The sequence below is a fragment of the Saccoglossus kowalevskii genome, chromosome 13 (assembly GCF_978046115.1).
Source record: "Saccoglossus kowalevskii chromosome 13, keSacKowa6.1, whole genome shotgun sequence".
In the NCBI taxonomy this organism is placed as follows: Eukaryota; Metazoa; Hemichordata; class Enteropneusta; family Harrimaniidae; genus Saccoglossus; species Saccoglossus kowalevskii.
This window is the reverse complement of record NC_140653.1, coordinates 14,561,528-14,580,055: the sequence shown is the minus strand read 5'-3', so window position 1 is coordinate 14,580,055 and position 18,528 is coordinate 14,561,528. Positions and strand designations below refer to the sequence as shown.

The 18,528-nt window shown below is 37.6% G+C and overlaps 2 protein-coding genes across 2 annotated transcripts; one reads left to right on the top strand and one right to left on the bottom strand.

The window, feature by feature from the left end:
• Nucleotides 1–580: 580 nt before the first annotated feature.
• On the bottom strand, nucleotides 581–12,849 carry LOC102807799 (5-hydroxytryptamine receptor 1A-like). The gene is made up of 5 exons (XM_006818514.3): nucleotides 12,206–12,849; nucleotides 8,932–9,210; nucleotides 6,402–6,580; nucleotides 1,186–1,221; nucleotides 581–835 (listed from the first exon to the last, which is right to left on the bottom strand). The coding sequence occupies exons 1-5, from the start codon at nucleotides 12,847–12,849 to the stop codon at nucleotides 591–593; spliced, it is 1,383 nt and encodes a 460-aa protein (XP_006818577.2). The 3' UTR covers nucleotides 581–590.
• Nucleotides 2,252–5,408, top strand: LOC144355242 (NXPE family member 4-like). The gene is made up of 5 exons (XM_078010636.1): nucleotides 2,252–2,320; nucleotides 2,465–2,554; nucleotides 3,040–3,803; nucleotides 4,368–4,420; nucleotides 4,549–5,408. The coding sequence occupies exons 1-5, from the start codon at nucleotides 2,252–2,254 to the stop codon at nucleotides 5,406–5,408; spliced, it is 1,836 nt and encodes a 611-aa protein (XP_077866762.1).
• Nucleotides 12,850–18,528: the final 5,679 nt, after the last annotated feature.

The window sequence follows — 18,528 nt, the reverse complement described above, 5'->3', positions numbered from 1 at the left end:
CAGCATATTTCTTATTTCACGTTACATCTGATGTGCGCTAACGCGAACACCACTGCGTGAACTTGAAACCGCTCACAACACCGGAAAAACAACAAAAACAATAGAAGCCTGCGATAGCGTAGGATGATGGCGCTCTTTATTTAGTTTCATGTACTCGAGAAAGTTTTGGTCGCATTTGCGAAATCAGACGTGCGACAACTACACTGGTCATGTGAGGTGCCCGTTGCCAAGACTAATATTGGTCGTGGAAAATCATTCGATTTTCATGTTCACTTGTTGCCCAAAACATGTCATATCTTGACGCAATATTCTACTTCTACTTTTGTTAGGAGAGTATTTATTTAAAAAAAATCGATTTGAATACAGTTAAAATACCCAGATAATCTCCCATTAGAGACTTCAATTGACTCGGGGATTAATGATATTCCCCAATACTTGTGTTTTGGTTCAAATACATATATAGGTCTACAGACATTGGTAATCGTTCACATAACATCGATAAGTTCAGTTACAGCCTTCCATTGCAGAATACAAATAACACACTGGCATACTTCTCCGTGTGCCACATATCTTTGGTCATTGAACGGAATTCATAACGTGAGATCTATGACCTCTGAGTTCCGAGTTGTGACGCACTCACAATGTCTTCCGATGACTCTATAAAACGCCCTTCGAAAGCTCTTCGTCCGGAGCCCGTAGATGTATGGATTCATTGCAGCATTCAGGCAAGTCATCCAAGAGACGATCAATTCGACGTAAGCCGGCATGTCGCGATTTGCAGTTACAGACCACATATGGGCAATAGCGTACGGCCCCCATGACAACATAAACACACCTATTGGAAACAATTTTGCGGGGAAAAAAAAGAAAAGAAAAGAAGTGATAGTGTTACTTTTTAGAATGAGTAAGACCAATCGTAATAGGATTATCATGACAAGTATTATCGAATTCTCAGTTGCTTTCTGTCCACCTACGCTTAGCTCTTAACAAAGCGGGAGGGCTGTCACCTGCGCACGCGGGGAAATTGAGCCCCAAGCAACGATACCAACACACGCTAAAAACGCAGAGGCTCATGGGTAGACGCTTTGTGACCAATGACACGCTATGGCCATCTGACGCATGCGCAGGTGACGACTCCCCCGCTTTAACTCTTAATTGCTGGTTATTTCGTTACTCCACACTTACCTGTCACAATGAAGACCGTCATAACGGCCTTGGTCTGTATTTTAACAACATTCCTTCCGGTTTTCTTTCGATGTCCTTCGGCAATCACGGCAGTGTTTCTAACTACCTGTGTCCCAGTACTAAAGGCAATGGCCCTGGCTTGACGTCTGCAATATTCAAGTTAAAGGACAGTTAATTTTAATAATGACGTCATCATGACGATGTGTCTCCACATGTGTGCCTCATCATAATTTACCAACAATAATGTAGTACATCATTGTTCAGTAAATAAAATTATGAAAATATCTGATTAGAAAAATTAAAAAAAAAAGGTTTTGAAGACTTTCAGAACTGTATCGTATGTTACTTCCTGGTAGATCAGGATAATTTATTGTAGTAATTAAACAAAGAATAAAACGAATAATTATAAGTAGAAATGCGCTTGGATGCTACCCCCCATACATATATGGGTGTGTGTTCGTATCTTTTATGTCCTTTATGTTTTTTATAGAATAAATAGCACTTGGCAGAAAAAAAATACTAAAGAAAAAAAAACAAGCTACCGGTAGTACTAATCGACCGTATTAAGTTTTCTGGACTGACATCAACGCTACGGCGAGGTTGACCCTACTCATATTTCAGGAAGACAACCAACCGCGGGAATACTAGTATAACACACGTTTCCTGAAGCCGTGTGTGCGCAATTCTCAAACACTTTTTTGGAAAAAACAACAACGAATTCCCGCTAAAGATACGTAGCTACCGACAGAGGGCGCCATTCATAATTATACTACATGTAGTATTAAATATTAACCACACAGACCAAACTCATCGTTAATAATTAACAATTCGGGAAACAACATGGTAGATTGCACGAAGGTTTGCATGTACAATTGGACAAAAGGTCAGTATTTCAGTTAAATAAACTTAATATAGTACATAATTATTAATTAAAGATATTGTCGTAATTAGTGGGTTAATGATATTGATATGTAAATGAACCTATGGGTAGCGGACTTGAAGTCATTTGTATCTCAGGACATACAGACGTGCGAATAGGTATGGTGTGCGGAATCATTTCAGGAGGATGGGTATTTCAAGAGGCGATATGGTTACCACAGACCGACTCCGTGGACCCATCTGGGAACAGACAATGGTACATCGTTCTGCACATTGCAACTTCCATTATTTTTTAGATGTCACATGTACACAGCCCCAGTCTGTAGTACTGTATACGTCGATCAACTTAAAGGACGTACCTTTACGCCAAGTTTAAATATTTTAATTTTATAATTCCCAGGATGCTTTGCAGTGTGAGAGGATGGATTTACATAGACTTCGGCACTGCATTCCGATATGTGTAGTGTGTGTTGTATTCTCTATTGTATGGGTAAGTAACTCCCTAGGTAACCTGTTAATACCAACGTTTATATCATGGCCCCTGAGCCTACTCGTAAATGATATCCGAATAATAATTAACAGGTCAACGTTTCATCAATCATACATACTTCCGCTTCAGATTTCGATTGTACACGTACAACTTCAAGCTTCCCTGTCCAATGTTGTCGACCGACAGCAAATGACGTTAACATATATTTACGGTTACACACATTTCCCGCCAAAATTGCGATACCATCATCGACGTATTTTAGATAAAGTGTGTCACACAGACACTTCGCAAATGAGACAGATCGTAAATGAGATCTAAACAGACATAGTTTTTGTCATATGCCAGAACGAAATGTGCCAATTCATTAAGTTGAATGGTTTGGAAGTAACATGGAGTACAACTCTTTTTTACCGAATCCCTTCATTGTTTTCAAAATTATTTTGCTTTCTCCTATAAATAATAATTTATTTATAAACGTTTTTCAGATGAGATATGCCTTGGTGAAGTATATGGCAGAATGGATAAATTCTCCGCCGATAGAGGGCCAGCAACTTCAGTGGTACACGGCAGAACCATCAGCCAGAAAGATATACAATGTGCTAGAACTCGGGGACAGAAATTCCACCTTCACACGAGACTTTAAACCACCGGAGACAATCTCGAAACCGATGTTAGTGGGGATATCCAATGCGTTTTCACTGGTTGGCGAAGTGGGGCAAATTCACTACGGCGACATAGTCAGTTTCATGATCAACTTGAATAGGGCGAAGTCGAGAGGGCGTGTTGCTACTACTGGTGGCGACTTCTGGTATGCCACCATGTCAAGTCCTGATCGGCACTTTCGCACTGCCGGTCGACTTGTGGATTACAGTAACGGATCATATAGTGTGTATTTCTACGCCGGTAACCATGGTTATATGAACATAAACATAACGAGGGTATACAGTGGAGAAGCGGTACAATGGCTGGACACCGTCTACAGACATAGCGAGCGACGGGTGACATGGAATGGGTATTTTCGAGAGGGGAAAATCGGGGGTGAGACGACTCAATGTGTTGTTGTACGCAACGTGAGCTCCAGTAAGGACACATGCTGTGAATACAGGCACCCAACAGTATTGGGGGAGACAGTCGTGAAGTGTGTCAAACCAAAACAGTTATCGTGCAGTGATCTCACCTACATGCAGTCTGACAATATTGCCGCAAGAACTAATGAGTTACTGGGAAACCGACGTGAACTGTTCGATAAGTAAGTATACGTTTGTTGCCATGGTGCCCGGAATTACCAGGTCAACGTTTCATCATCATACAATTAGACTCCTCAACTTTCTGCTTCAGATTCCGATTGTATTCTGTTATCTCAGCCAGTCGCATTTTTACGTTATTCTCAGACGTGTTTGTACTAACAGGATGTTTTTATAACTTAGTAGAATAATAAATGACGTAGGAGATGTGTCATTTTGAGAGAGGTTCTTTTATGCCAAACTTTCAGACTTCATCCCCTGATCTAATCAATTAGTTTATTTTTTAAAGAGATTTTACCAAAACGTATTTATTATTCAATTTTTGATCTAATGTTGCTTACAGGAAATGATTTGAAAATAGAAGATCAAGATTAACATTTTTGTTATTTGCTCATTTCAAAAAATCGAAACATCGTAAAAATGCATGCGATTTAGAATCACAATGATAAATGCAACAATCGTTATTTTAATTGCGAGGAAATTACGACTTAAAATGAACTCTGGCGTTAGAGATCAACCTAAGCACATGAATTATAATCATAACACGAATATTTTATGGTTGCTTGCAGAAACACGATATTTACACAAATTGAAGGATCGCCGAGTGTCATTCACATATCAGGTATATTTTATCAGATTTCTATATTATCACAATATCGCCACATTCGCAATTAATAAACTACATCAAATAAACGTTTGTTAATAATAATATATACGCGGTGTGTCTTTTTTCAGATCGTGGGTCGCCAGCTTCAATCACTTCGGCAATAGAAACACTTCTTCCAAAATGTGTGATCGCGAGTAACCACAGCAGTGTGCCCGTGCGTATATCCGGTTATTGGCTAGGTGATATTTGGCACTCGTTAACTTGCAGAAATGAACAACACTCTGTAGAGATGGTCCAGAGATGTTTACAAAACAAACAAATTTACTTCCTGGGCGATTCCACGATTCGCCAACTATATCTGTCGCTTGTAGGCGCTTTAGGATACCAAGGAAGCGTTAGCGATCCACACCAGGAGCTTCAGAACATTACTGGATCATACACAGTACACCAGGACATTATGAACATGTACCACGCCACCACGCGGCAGCATGAGCACAACGTCAACATCACGTTTCAGTTTCATGGCCTTCCCATCACTGGCCGGGCTAAGTTCCGCGTCAAAGAACCAGGTGCGGACGTGAAATTTGAGCCGTACGTCATAGACGAGCTATCAACAGAGCGATGCAACTACATCGTCCTAGTAAGTCCGTGGGCCCACTACGTACAATGGACGTTAGCCAGCTATATCGAACGGCTCATGTTACTACGGGAATCGTTGCTGCGTTTACATGAACGATGCAGCAACACGGTGATCATCGTGAAGGGTTCCCACCAACGGGACCATCGCTCGGTAGATTCACACATTTTCGCGAGTGACTGGATATTGTACGATATGAACAGAATATTACGCGAAATTTTCTATGATGATTTCATACTATTTTTAGACGTATGGGACATGAATTTATCGTATTTGGCACCATGGAACACTCCGAGTAATGTACACATGCCATACAGCGTCATCAAACAGGAACTCAATTTATTACTATCCTATGTATGTCAGTGACATGGCTGAATTCATCGAAGAGAAATGGACATCACTGATATCGAATTTTGAGCTACGGATTTGTAACAGTTTTCATTTGTCCCACGTTTTCGCCAATACAGCAGAATATGCATTGTTTGCAAATACTATAGTATATACAAGAACAGAGAGTTTTTGAGAAAATGACAGTATATCATTAACATAATGTGTCAGACCATGCCAAGCGATGTATATAAGTATACGTTTCACTATTCTCGCGAAAATGTGGAATTTAAAAACAAAAGCAAAGAAGAAGGCACACGTATAAGCCGTCGCTAGAGGGCGTGGCAAAACAACAATGCGTTTAACGAAATGTAACAGCATCTTGATATTTTCTCATGTGAAAATGTTGTTCAATTCAATGACTATTTTTGTGTATATTGTTTTCTAACTATTACCCAAGCAATATAGAAAAAATCCAAGCAACAATACCCAACTATAATCCAAACAATCAATGTCAAAAGACAATATTTACTAATCCGAGAACACACAGGGGGCACACAAACAAAACAAACAACACACTGTCAAATCGGTGAGAGAGATACATATACCTCAAGGCACAAACCAAGAGGTGCTGTCAGGTGTTTCGAAAAGTGTGAGCACATCCTGCTCCACATGTGGCACCCGCCATATATCTCTCTGAGTCACAATCGTGAATTTTAGGTCATCCTCGTGCAAGACAATTGACATCCAGCGCTTCTATTACCATCTGTTTCATAGAAACATGATACTTGTCCACCAGCTGATGATACTTGCCATAGAACTTTTTAAATGACAAGATCAGTCTTTCTATTATAAACCCTTGACTTAATAGCTTAAAACAGAGAGGACGATGTCGTTGTAAAAAATCAGAATACATATTACATGCTCTGCCATAACGGATAAGCTGAGATATGTAAACGCCATAAGGGGGGGGGGGGACAGGTATATTGCTGTTAAGGTTTGGAAAATTGATGATAGTGAAATTGAAATCATCTCTTTTGTCATAAAGTCTGGTAGAAAGATGACCATTGTTGTCAAATTCGAGGTAAATGTCAAGGTAGGCCGAGGAAGCTGATTCTGTAGTTTCTTTAATGTCTAGGTCTGTGGGATAGATCAATAGGAGCGAATCACAAAAGTTAGGATTGTTGATGGAAAGGACATCATCAATATATCTAAATGTAAAATTAAAAGATTTAGCTTCTTTAAATTTGTTTGTTCCTGACAAATTTCTGAAGAAACTCGGTCTCATATGGGAATAAAAACAAGTCGGCCAGCAAGGGAACACAGTTGGTCTCCATTGGAATACCGATAATTTGTTGAAATATATGTCCTCCAAATAGACGTAACTATATATATATAAATCCTTTTCCTGTCACAATATTTGAACTAATTTTGAACTATTGGTCTGAACAAATTTGCTTTTTGGGTTTTACTGTAAACATGTCTTTTTCGCGAGCATGTATTTTTCGCGAATTTAGCGAGAAAACTGATTCGCTAATTCAAGATGTCGCTAATGACTTAATTATCAATTCAAAATGGCCGCCAAACAAAGAAATCAACAATGACAAGAGAGATTCGCTAAATCAACATTTGGCTATTACGTCATTTTACTACAATATTCGCTAACCTTGCATGCCGCTTTTTCAACATGTTTTACAGTATTTTCACTCACAGTAACCCGACCACAATTTAGGGCTAGTAATCTCTTATGCTGTAACTGTTGTGAGTTCAATATTTGTTCATACATACTAAGTATAGATTGTAAACAAGTTTAATTATTTAATTAATTTAATTAATGTACTGGGTGATCGAGTCGGATATGTAGGGGTTTATTTCAAGCTTTGTGTGATAAAGTTATGTTTTGTTAATTTGTCTGCACATTTATATTTATATGTTTTTTTATATTTTAACTACCATTTTCATATTATTTTTGTTATTGTCGTTCATTACTATTAGTCTATATGTGAATTTATCGTTTTATATTTGTGTTTATTTTTATTTAAAATTTTCCTTTATATATTAAATTGCAATTTCTTTGTGTTGTTTTTTATTTTAACTGACATTTTCATTTTTTTCCTTGTCGTTCGTTTTTATTATCAACATTTCTATTATAGTTTTGTGTGTGATTCAGTTGTAAATTATCTGTTAATATTTTACTTCTGTAGTTTAAAAAAAGTAAGTATAGTAAAAGTCGCATTAGTTCTCGTTAATAAGTCATGCTGTAGTATTCACTTTTCACAATTGTTTGCTAAAACATTGGACATTCTGTCTTTAATCTTAAACGAGATAAAAACAACTCGGCTTCGAATCTATGTTTATTTTCCGTCGGGTTCGTTAATCTTTATATATATTAGATATTGTTGATACAAGTTGATTACCAAATTGAATTATTATTATTATTATGGTAAAATAAAATTGTTTTTGCAGCACTCAGTATCGTATTCGCTCGATGAAAGAAAAACACTGTAATACGCATGTGCAGCGACTGTTATTGCGGGAATCAAGATATTTTTGAAAACAAAATCTATAGGTTGGAAACTTTTATACAATTAACGTTATATATCCAATGATAGACTGTGCGATTAATAGACCGAGTTTATATAATATTACTGAATATCGATTATTTTCATTTATTTTGACAAACACTGACATCGAAACCAGCATTCTGAGTATTTTCACATGTTGTGGTTTTCAAAATGATCAGAACGTTGTCACCCTCATTTCGTAAAAAAAAAATCACCATATTAAATCTTTAGCACCTATTAAAACATTAAATGTATTAACCTTAGAGTGACTGCTGACTTTATCCTTGACAGTGAGTGTACATACTATCAGTATGTAGAAGTACCACATTGCCGTATGCGACTAATCGTCATGTCAACCATGATAGTCGAATTCATATTTCGAGTTAGTCCCGACTTTCCAAAACAGCGATGTATGACTACAAATGAAAGTTATTTTGTACGTAGATGGTCACGTGTAAATTCAGAAAGTTTGCGGCGTTTTCTAGATTTGTGCAGCTTTAATTCCATCGGGAAGCGTTAAGTCCTTCAATTTACAGATAAAAAAATCATTCTATAAATATATACACATAAATATAGTTTTCGCCTTGATAGCAATATGGTGCAGTTATAGTAGTAGCAGAATTACTGTCGTACGTCACGGTCGTAGATGTTGTCATCGTAAACTTTTCTTGTGAGCGCAACAACTCCGATAAAGTTCATCCGAACACTATCACACCTTTAGTTGGCCTGTATAGATTTGGAGTTTATCTTTCAAAATTTTTTTTTGCGATTTTCAAAAGGTTTTTTAGGCGTCGATAGCGAAATTGCAAAGCATTATGGTTAAAACATTTTAGTTTCTGTGTTGCTGAATATTATACATACACTTGCTTTTTAATTCAATTTCAATTGTTTCTTCAAAGCGCTGACTCACTTCCATATTTTTCCTACATTCTAATTAGATGATCACTATTAAACCTATAAATATATGGGATTTTGTATGCCCACCCTATTATCCCCACCCTATGCTGTGATCTTCCCCAACCCATGCTGCCCGTGATCTTCCCCATCCTAAGCTGTGATCTTCCCCACCCCATGCTGCCGTGATCTTCCCCATCCTAAGCTGTGATCTTCCCCACCCCATGCTGTCGTGATCTTCCCCACTCCATGCTGCCGTGATCTTCCCCATCCTAAGCTGTGATCTTCCCCATCCTAAGCTGTGATCTTCCCCACCCCATGCTGCCGTGATCTTCCCCACTCCATGCTGCCGTGATCTTCCCCATGCTAAACGCAGCAGCGATCTTCCTATCATGTGCATCAATGCTGTTATCTTCGTTGTCCCATGTAGTCATCTTCCTTTCTTATGCTGCAATGACACACCGCCACATGCTATATATATATGTCCACTCTTACATATACAGAGCAAGTCATGTGTAGTTTAACTATGTTCTATAATAGTATTCCTAATATAAATAATACGTATATTTTAGTATTGTATTTAATAGTGTCTACTCATACAAACACCGTATTGTGATTTATCGAGGAGTAAACACGTATGGACTGTCGTTTGTATATTTCTATATGTGCAATACAATATGCGTATACCATGCAAAAACAGTTCATGTAAATAAATGGACGAAAGGCATCCCATAAGCACGTCGAACTATTTATGAAATATTGTACGCAATAAACATCATGATGTAATTCGAATTTTTGGTACGTGCTGCTAATATAGAACGTGCATGCGCATGTGCGCGAATTACAGTCACTTTCTACCGCACGGCCCGGCGCTTGGTACAACGCGATAGCCACTTCGTACCCACACGGTCGCTCCGCACCACACGGACACTTCGTCCTACACAGTCGCCTCGCCCCAAATCAATTTTATCATACGGTTACTTCCGAGTCGAACCACGCAATCACTTCGTACGGGTCTAACTGAATTATAGCACAAGTAACAATTAAAACGATTGCCTACAATGACATACGTCACAGAACGTACCGAAATTAGTCCAAAACAGAGTTTTTTTGTTATTTTCGTTTAAAAGTGGATGGAATACTACATACATTGTATAGCTGAGAATATTGTATTTTCATATTTTCTACATCGTGCATTATAATTGAGTGAACGGGTTTTGTTAGATTTACAGGATCGTGTGGCGCCCTTGTTTGGCTATCGTAACAAGGTTGTTTATGATATTGCTTTAAAACTATCACGCCATCAAATACTAGTATACAAAATAAAATGACTAACCACTTTTTCACAAACAATAATGTTAGTTGGCGTAATACTGGCTCTATTTAAAAACAATTAATTGAAAAATATTTGTGATGATAAAGTTTGTTTGGACTTATGAAATATATTTTACAAAATATTATTTTTAATTACAAATACTCTGTCGCTTCAATATTAACTGTGGTGCGATTGTGGTACATGATTGGTTACTTAGGACGAAATGTATATGTGGTACGAAGTGGACTAGAACGAATTGACTTGGAGCTAAGAGGGTTTAGTACAAAGTGACTATGCCCCCATGAGAATCATATCATCAATTCGATGGACGAAGGCATTCATTGAAATATATTCATCATTTGATCGCATAATGGGCTTTTACATTAAAGAGTGGTGGTCGTCGCGCTTCGCCATGTTTCCTATGGGTCTCATGTTACGTTTAAAATTGTATACTATTTCTTTCTCGGCTAAAAAGAGTGTGAAAGCATTTAGGTCATGATAAAATCACAATTATACATGAGCGTGTTGCGATGTGAACCGGAATAGTAATAAAATATAAAATGTACAGTTAGTCACATTGCCTCATCAATCGAACGAAACAGTTTTATTACCTCCCTCACATGCCATGTCTACTTTCATTCAACAGAAATACAAGAATGATGTCACGATATCCATGATAGATTATTCGATAATACGGATGATTGAAAAGTTGATTGTTATTAAAATGGATGTGAATATATAATATATGCTGTTATGTGTAATTGCAATTTCGTTATAGCACATTGACGAGTCACCATTATTTTACACAATTAAGAATTGGCTGCATAGAGTTAAGAGGATTCTGACAACCATTCGGTATGCTGTGTGCATTCAATTGGCTTTGTAGGGTTAAACTTCTCAGTGTGGAATAACCTCAGATATTAAAGCGCGGTGGTCGTCGCGCAGCGCGTGTTCGAATTTCATGTAAATAAACAATGTATTTTACACGCGTTGTATACGTCGCTATGAGTCCCATATCGAACAGAACGAGGCACGACGACTGCCGCCCTTTAAACATGGAAGCCTATGGCCGAATGTAAGCCACGCACGATAGGGTATGCAGCTTTGCGATGTGTGGTACATTCTCATATATAGCATTATTTTTCTTCTGAATTATTTTCCTATACAGCTAGACTCGTTTTAATAATACAATATACTTGAATATTAGAGTGTGAGTGAACGTTAGTGGGAACTAATGGCAGCATGAACAGAATTATTCGTTCGGTAAAATTCTGATCTAATGCAATCAGTAAACATAGCTTGTATTTTATTATAAATCATGTCAATCATGTTTTTATTAGGATGAAATGTCACATTATCTTCACACATTAATGACAGCAAACGTTGTAGAACTCGGTTTTCTATACGCAACTTCCTTAATTAATTCAATTTTACGATATTTAGGTTATTATAATAACTGATTATTACGGACTGGACCGTCTATTGCCGTTACGATGTTCCCTTCATCAATTTATTTCAGAAACAATTATATGGTATATGAAAAATGATATCCATAATGGAAACCAGGTTGTTGTATCCAGTTGTAGATTTGTTTACTCTAGCCAGCTTTGAATTATAAATAATGTTATTATCCACGAAGTACGTTAATGGTTAAAGTGGAAATATGATCGTTTGATAAATATTTATTATATTGGCATCCTGCAGCTTATTTCTTGTGTGTGACGCCATTTTTGTGTGTTCCTGACCTGTGATGTCATAACATCTGAGATAGTTAGACTGCTCAAGACGATAAAAAGGTGGATGCCACTTGCCAATGCGGTTCTCCAACGGTGGCTAATTTTGATTTTGAAGTTTGCGTTTTAGCTCACAATTTTACTTCATAACTGCCTCGTTTTTATCATTGGCAGTTTTTATCATTGGCTTCGACCAATATCAAGATTATAGCGTTCCCAAGAGGCCAGTCACTTTGACCTCAGCCAAGGTGTGAACTGTGAAAAGAAGTGAAAACAAAAGTCAAAAGTGATGCAAACTTGTATATACATTAAATTGATAACCACGCTTACCTGGTAACTTTCAGTATATTCAGATAGGCGTAATTTATCAGCAAAGCTGAAGGCAGAAATCCCACACACAAACTTGTGTATAAATAGCTCGGCGATTCCCTCCATACTATAGCACATGTACACGTTACTGGAATGAAATCGTATTTGGCCCATCCGAAAAAAGGAGGCAATGTTATAATTGCCATGCTCGACCATAAAATCGTCACTGACGCTAGAATACGGTTCTTGGTGACTAATTGTGTGTAACGAAGGGGTTTCAGTATTGCGATGTACTTCTCCAGACTAATTAGCGCTAGTGTTCCCCATGACACGGACGATAGTAGAGCCGTTGCAAAGCCCTTTACCTTGCAAGTCGTTGGGCCGAAGGTCCATCGCCCGTACGCGGACGATATAAGCGTCAGGGGTAAGACGAAGATCCCGTAAATGAAACCGGCGAATACTAAATTTAGCAACAGACAATCCATAGCTTGGCGCGTAGCCGGCGTCTTGCCGATAACAACCATGACAACGGCATTTCCGAACACGGTGCCGACAATTAATACCGCCATAACACACGGCAGTATGATATTCAAAACGGTAGTACACGGCTCAAGTTGACCCATACCTTCTTCTGTAGCAATGGTAGAATTATTAACACCAGCCATCAGATCATCATGTAGAAGTCTTCAGCCTAAGCAGAAGAATAGTCTATTAGATATTATCAGCACCACGCATGAAAAAAGTTTTCCTGTGAAGGCGGAGAACCATATTTTCATTTCATTTCATTTGAACAATGCTCGAAAGATATACATAAGCGACGAGGGTGCACGGTACTTTGCGCGTACTTATGTATGCGTACAATAATTAATAGCCAATACAGAGGAGTATGTAAATTACCCGAGGCTATTCCCGTAATAATAGAACGAATGACAAGGTTTATGATTTTGTCAAATAAAGTCATAGTATATAAGTATATTATATTAATTTGGGGCAGTACGTTTGTTCAGACGTAACTAGAATAGCACTGTCGATAACTCTGGTGGGAGATGTGCGTACATCACTGTTAAAAGACTGGAAACTCGGTCGTTCACGGCAATGATTGTCTGCCAATGTTATAATAATCATTCGCATGTGGTCAGTCAATATAAGAATATTGACTTTAAAAAGTTAGGGGTTATCAGCCTAATTTTCGAAAAATGATGACTGTATTTTAGTAGAAGTTGCTATTTTGTTAATATTATAACGCTTTTACCATGTGTTCCTACGGTAGAGATATTATGCCATATCGTAAATTGTAGACATAGACTGAACAAAAATCATATATTGTGAATTATTAGATACTTTTTGTTGACCTGAATTAAATGTCAAAAAATGTTTTTTTCTTAAACCATTGTGTTCTTAGACTATTGAATTGATGTAAATTAGCAATTTTTGAAAAAATTATTAAAACAAGTTTCCCAAAATACGTTATTGTAACACACAAGAGAATGCTAATTTCATGATGCCATGGGATGATAACTCCATAATTTTACATTATAATTACATAATTACATTAACAACGAACATTCCCATGCGATTCATTTTTTTGTGACCAACTTTCTAATAAAAATGTATATATATAATACACGTAATAGAACATATTTACTTAACAATTCTGCTCAAGGCAATGTAAATGCACATTTTGCACATATTTGCTCAGACCAATAAATAAAATAACCGATACTATAAATAAGGGTCAAGATGGCCTAATAATTACTATGCTAATCCGAACCAAGCCGCTCACATCGTGGCGGGAGCTCCGTGAAATATGCAATTTACGATGTTTGGAGATCAAGCTGTGGTTCCAAATACACATCCACGGGGGCATGAATATGTACGCTAGCGATTACACTCGTCTGGTTGGGCTTTTGATGTATAAATGTTGTTATTTTCGGTCGAAACGTGCCACGACCAGTGAAAATCACGAGTTTAAAATGGTGGCTAATGTATGCAAAATTTCTGTCAATCACAGTTTGAGTAAACGAAAATGTAAATCCCCTAGATGTTTATTCAATCTACAAAGCTTGTTGATTTACAAACAGCACTATCGTTACGTAGTTTGTCTATGTCTAACCATGGAAGGTACTAACGTTACTACCTTCCATGGTCTAACCACCTCCATGGTCTAACCATCGGTAACACTGGGACATGACAATGTAAGACAGTAAACAATTTCAATAACATTAGGTTACGGACTTTTGGATATCCATTGCAATAAATTGAATGTAGAAGTAGAAATCATTAGCTTGGTTTTAATTTCGCGGTGAGTCCAAAAACGCAAAAATAAAACCACGCAAAAATTTCTTGTTGGAATGTAAAACACAATACCCAAGTCAAAACAACACTCACTCCTGACCCACAACCTTACGAATTTTACCGTAGTCATTGACGCCGATTCAAGAGTACGATGTTTATTGTGGTTTAATAGCTTCGCTTCGACAATGAGCTGTTATCACCGTAAAAATGTTAAATTAGTCTTCAAACGGTCAGTGTATCATCGAAAACAAATAATGTTTTGATTTCAAAAAAAACAAAAACATGCCGTCTTCCCATCAAAACCAGAGGTAAAAGATCGAGCTGGAACATCGGCAAATCTCCTCCGTTTTGGTAATTTTAACACGTTGGCATCACGGAGTATTTTGACTGGCTGATTAGCGATTTGACCTATAAGGTGTCGAGCATCTGCATGCGACCGGAATCATTCGCTTACGATGAAACTAAATTGAAATTTACTTGCATTTCAGAACAATTCAATGAGTTTACTTTTTGTACCTTATTAATAATCACTACCAAGTAATAATAATAATTATGAAACGTAGCATGGTCGGATTGCGCTACCGTGATTATTTGCTACTAAGCAATGCAGTGTTAGGAACGCCAGAATGATGTTGGTTACTACTATGTGGACATTTTTCTTTTGATCGTACGGCAAAGACTTGCGTTTTCTAAGGGATGAAACTTTTTGTATAACTTTCTAGACAGTCTGGAAAAAGGAAGGGGTACAGTGAATAAGTGTCAGACTGCAATGAGCTGCAAATGGTAGTTGTGTAATACTGGTAGGCGTGCAGGAAATAACCGTTCTGTTAGAGGTTCCAAGTTTCGGATATCAACAAGACATTGGCCTGACTGCTTCGTATGGTGTTACCCTTTGTTTTATTTTTCGCGAAATACTTCGACAGCTCAAAACCGCGAAATCAGATGTTTCCACAGCACACACCACAGAGTACAAGAAGTAAATATGCCATGCTTGAAATGCATGAACAACCAGGTCTTGGCAAAAGAAAATAAATCAGTTTTTGTTTCTGTATTTGACTGTAAGACAAAACGGCACTCAGATAACACGTCACAGGCAGTTCCAAATCATATCTTTTGCAATAGATAATTTTCGTTCATGCGTCGCATATATGTCCAGAAAATTTAATCGAGTGTATGTGTGTATTCATATTCTATTTTTGGATTCTTATTTATAATAAATACAACGCTGCAGAATAGTCGTTAAAATTGAGTCTACGGTAAAATTGTTTTTACAGAACGCTCTACTCCTCCTCACCGCTCATCTGATTTTGACTGTAAAGTCAACCCGACGTTCACCCACCAGATCACAAGAACTCAAATCTCACACGAGATACATGTCGGTACCACCCGTGTACATTTCGATTTTCACAGGAGTGTCGTAAACAGGTTACAAGATAAGCCCGTGATGTCGCGGCGACTTTTCTTTACTAATGATTTTGATATTTTATCAGAAGAATTTCCGTATAATAACATGTACTTATAATATACAGTAAACCTTTTCATTGTCGTCTCTACCAATTAGTCAATATTATATGGAAAATTGAGGGCAATAGTAAATACACGTTCTGTTTACCGATTTGTGACGGAAATATGAAAACCGAAGTCATTGACTTCGTGTTTTCACACTTGTTATATTAGCAGTCTGGAGGAGTAGTATGTATACAGAATCTGCATAGGAAGTTTCGTTCTCAGGTTTACTGTATAACGAAATCAGTACCGTCAATAGACCGACGCAACGGAAACAGGCCGGGTAAGTATTGCGTATCGTAACTGAAGGCGTCCATTTTGGTTGACATCACTACGTAAGTTCACGTGAGCTACATGTAATTATCATAATTTATGCAGACAGTCGATTTTGCTGTTAAGTCAATCACAGTCCCTCAACTGTGAGTCAATGAATCAAATTATGATGTAAAAAAATCATCAAGTTTTGACTACTTTAAAGAACATCTTTTTTTCAACGATTTTGTTTTCCGTTCGAATTATGAAATTTTGGATATCTGTCAAGTAACTGGAGTCTTTGTTCTGTAATCTTGTCAACATGTCTAGCACATCGCCATGCGTCAAGTCACTGTCGTTGTGGGGGGTCAATAATTTGACTGTCGTTGCAATTTATGTCATTGTTGTCTATAGATTCATGGTTTTCTTTGTCTGCAATAAAATTCTCAACAATCTGTTGCTCCCACTCGCCATCATACATTGCTTCAGCCAGTATACGTTCATCAAAGTGGAGGTATTCTACAACGCTACACTGTGTTTGCGGGTCTGCAACTTGCTAAATAAGGTTTCCGAATTCTTTGTTGTCGTCTGCTTCTTCGTCATCATAAATTTCAATCTTGAAGCCCCCTTTACGGAAACATTCGAAAACACAAAATTGTCGATCAGAATCGTTATGGAAAGAAGAAAACTCAATGTCTTTTGAGCGTTGAAGAAGTGATAATGCAGTGTGCTTCACCGCAATTGAAGGTGATGACCCCATCATTTGTTTATATCCGGGGTCATTATACTGTCCAGACACCACGCGATGCGTGGGCGTGTGGTGTGAAAAATGTAATCAGTTGCCATTGTTTTACACGGGACGTTACTTGTAGTGTGAGATTTGGTATTGTTTCTGTGACGTTTGCGGAATTTGGACACAATGCACACTTTTTAGGCCGGGCAGACCGAATTACTAGACAGCGGATGTGGTGCAACTGGTCGGATGGTCGATGTATTCAGTGTGAATATTGGACTTGGGACCGATCAATGCGGTCGGTGTTCGGAGTAAACAGTGGTCGGATTTCACAGGTTGTTTTAACATAGGCGTCTATGGAGAAATTTCGGGGCTACATAAATCGGTCGGTTCTGACAGTAGGTCGGTTTATCCAGGGGTCGGTTTTGACAGGTATAAATTACCGAGCGCGCGATGTTTCAAATCATGGCACATGAAGACAATCTGATTAAAATCTGATGTAGTGTACGGGCTTTAATTATTGTGGCTATAAACTTATTTTAATTTTATTTTTTTATTACTTTTGTTATTAATGCCCTTTTATTTTATTATTTTACTTTGTTTTTGATTTTGTGATTTTTTTTTTAATTCTGCCCTACCTACTACATCTGATCCGACGCCTATGTAAGTCCCGTTCAAATCTCGTATAAGTAACAGCCAATCACAGCCCCCCTTTTATACAGGCTGTCGGTTGCTTACTTTTCAGTGTAGCGATACTCTACGGGCAATCTTTCTGTACATTATATTTTGCCCACTTGAATAAACCATTAATAGAAAATTGCTAGTATATTTTTATTTGCAAAAGAAATTCCACAGCATTTTACAATTTTTGTCATTACATTGAATATTTTTTTCACTTCCAACAAATGTGTACACTTCCAGATACATCTTCGCCAACCAAGGTTCGTTCATTCAGTCATCGCTTCAATTTTACATCACTGAGCATAATTATCTAGAATGGAAACAAAAAAATAAGTAAATCGTAATGATTAGAACACTGTAAACAGCTATAGTAAACAATGCAAACTGATTTTAAATTGTATAACGGTCACCGGCCCACGGCATCGACGCAGAAAATTGGAGCAAAAAAATATTTCCTGATCAATAGCATTGAACTGAGATACGTCATCAATACCTCATTAATATTCATGTTACGTCACTGATCGTAGTTGCGGACAAACAAGTGTACGCACAGATAGAAATGGCAGCGAATACGAACGAGATGTCTTTGACCGAGGACGATGTTCCGGGCGCAATTTTTTTATATTCTTTAGTCGAAAAACATTCTGTGGAACAACTGAAGAGATGGCTGAAATGTCGAGGACTCAAAACGAGTGGAAAAAAGAGTATTCTGATACAAAGGTGAGTTCGATGTTGCATTTATCTGTACGCTGAAATTTACTACCGGGATTTCGATTTGCCTATCGTGTGTACCAGAAATCGTATTTTTCAGAATAATTGTACCCCATTCATATAAAAATTAAAAAAAATAAAAATGTGCTGTTAGTTGTTTGAAAAA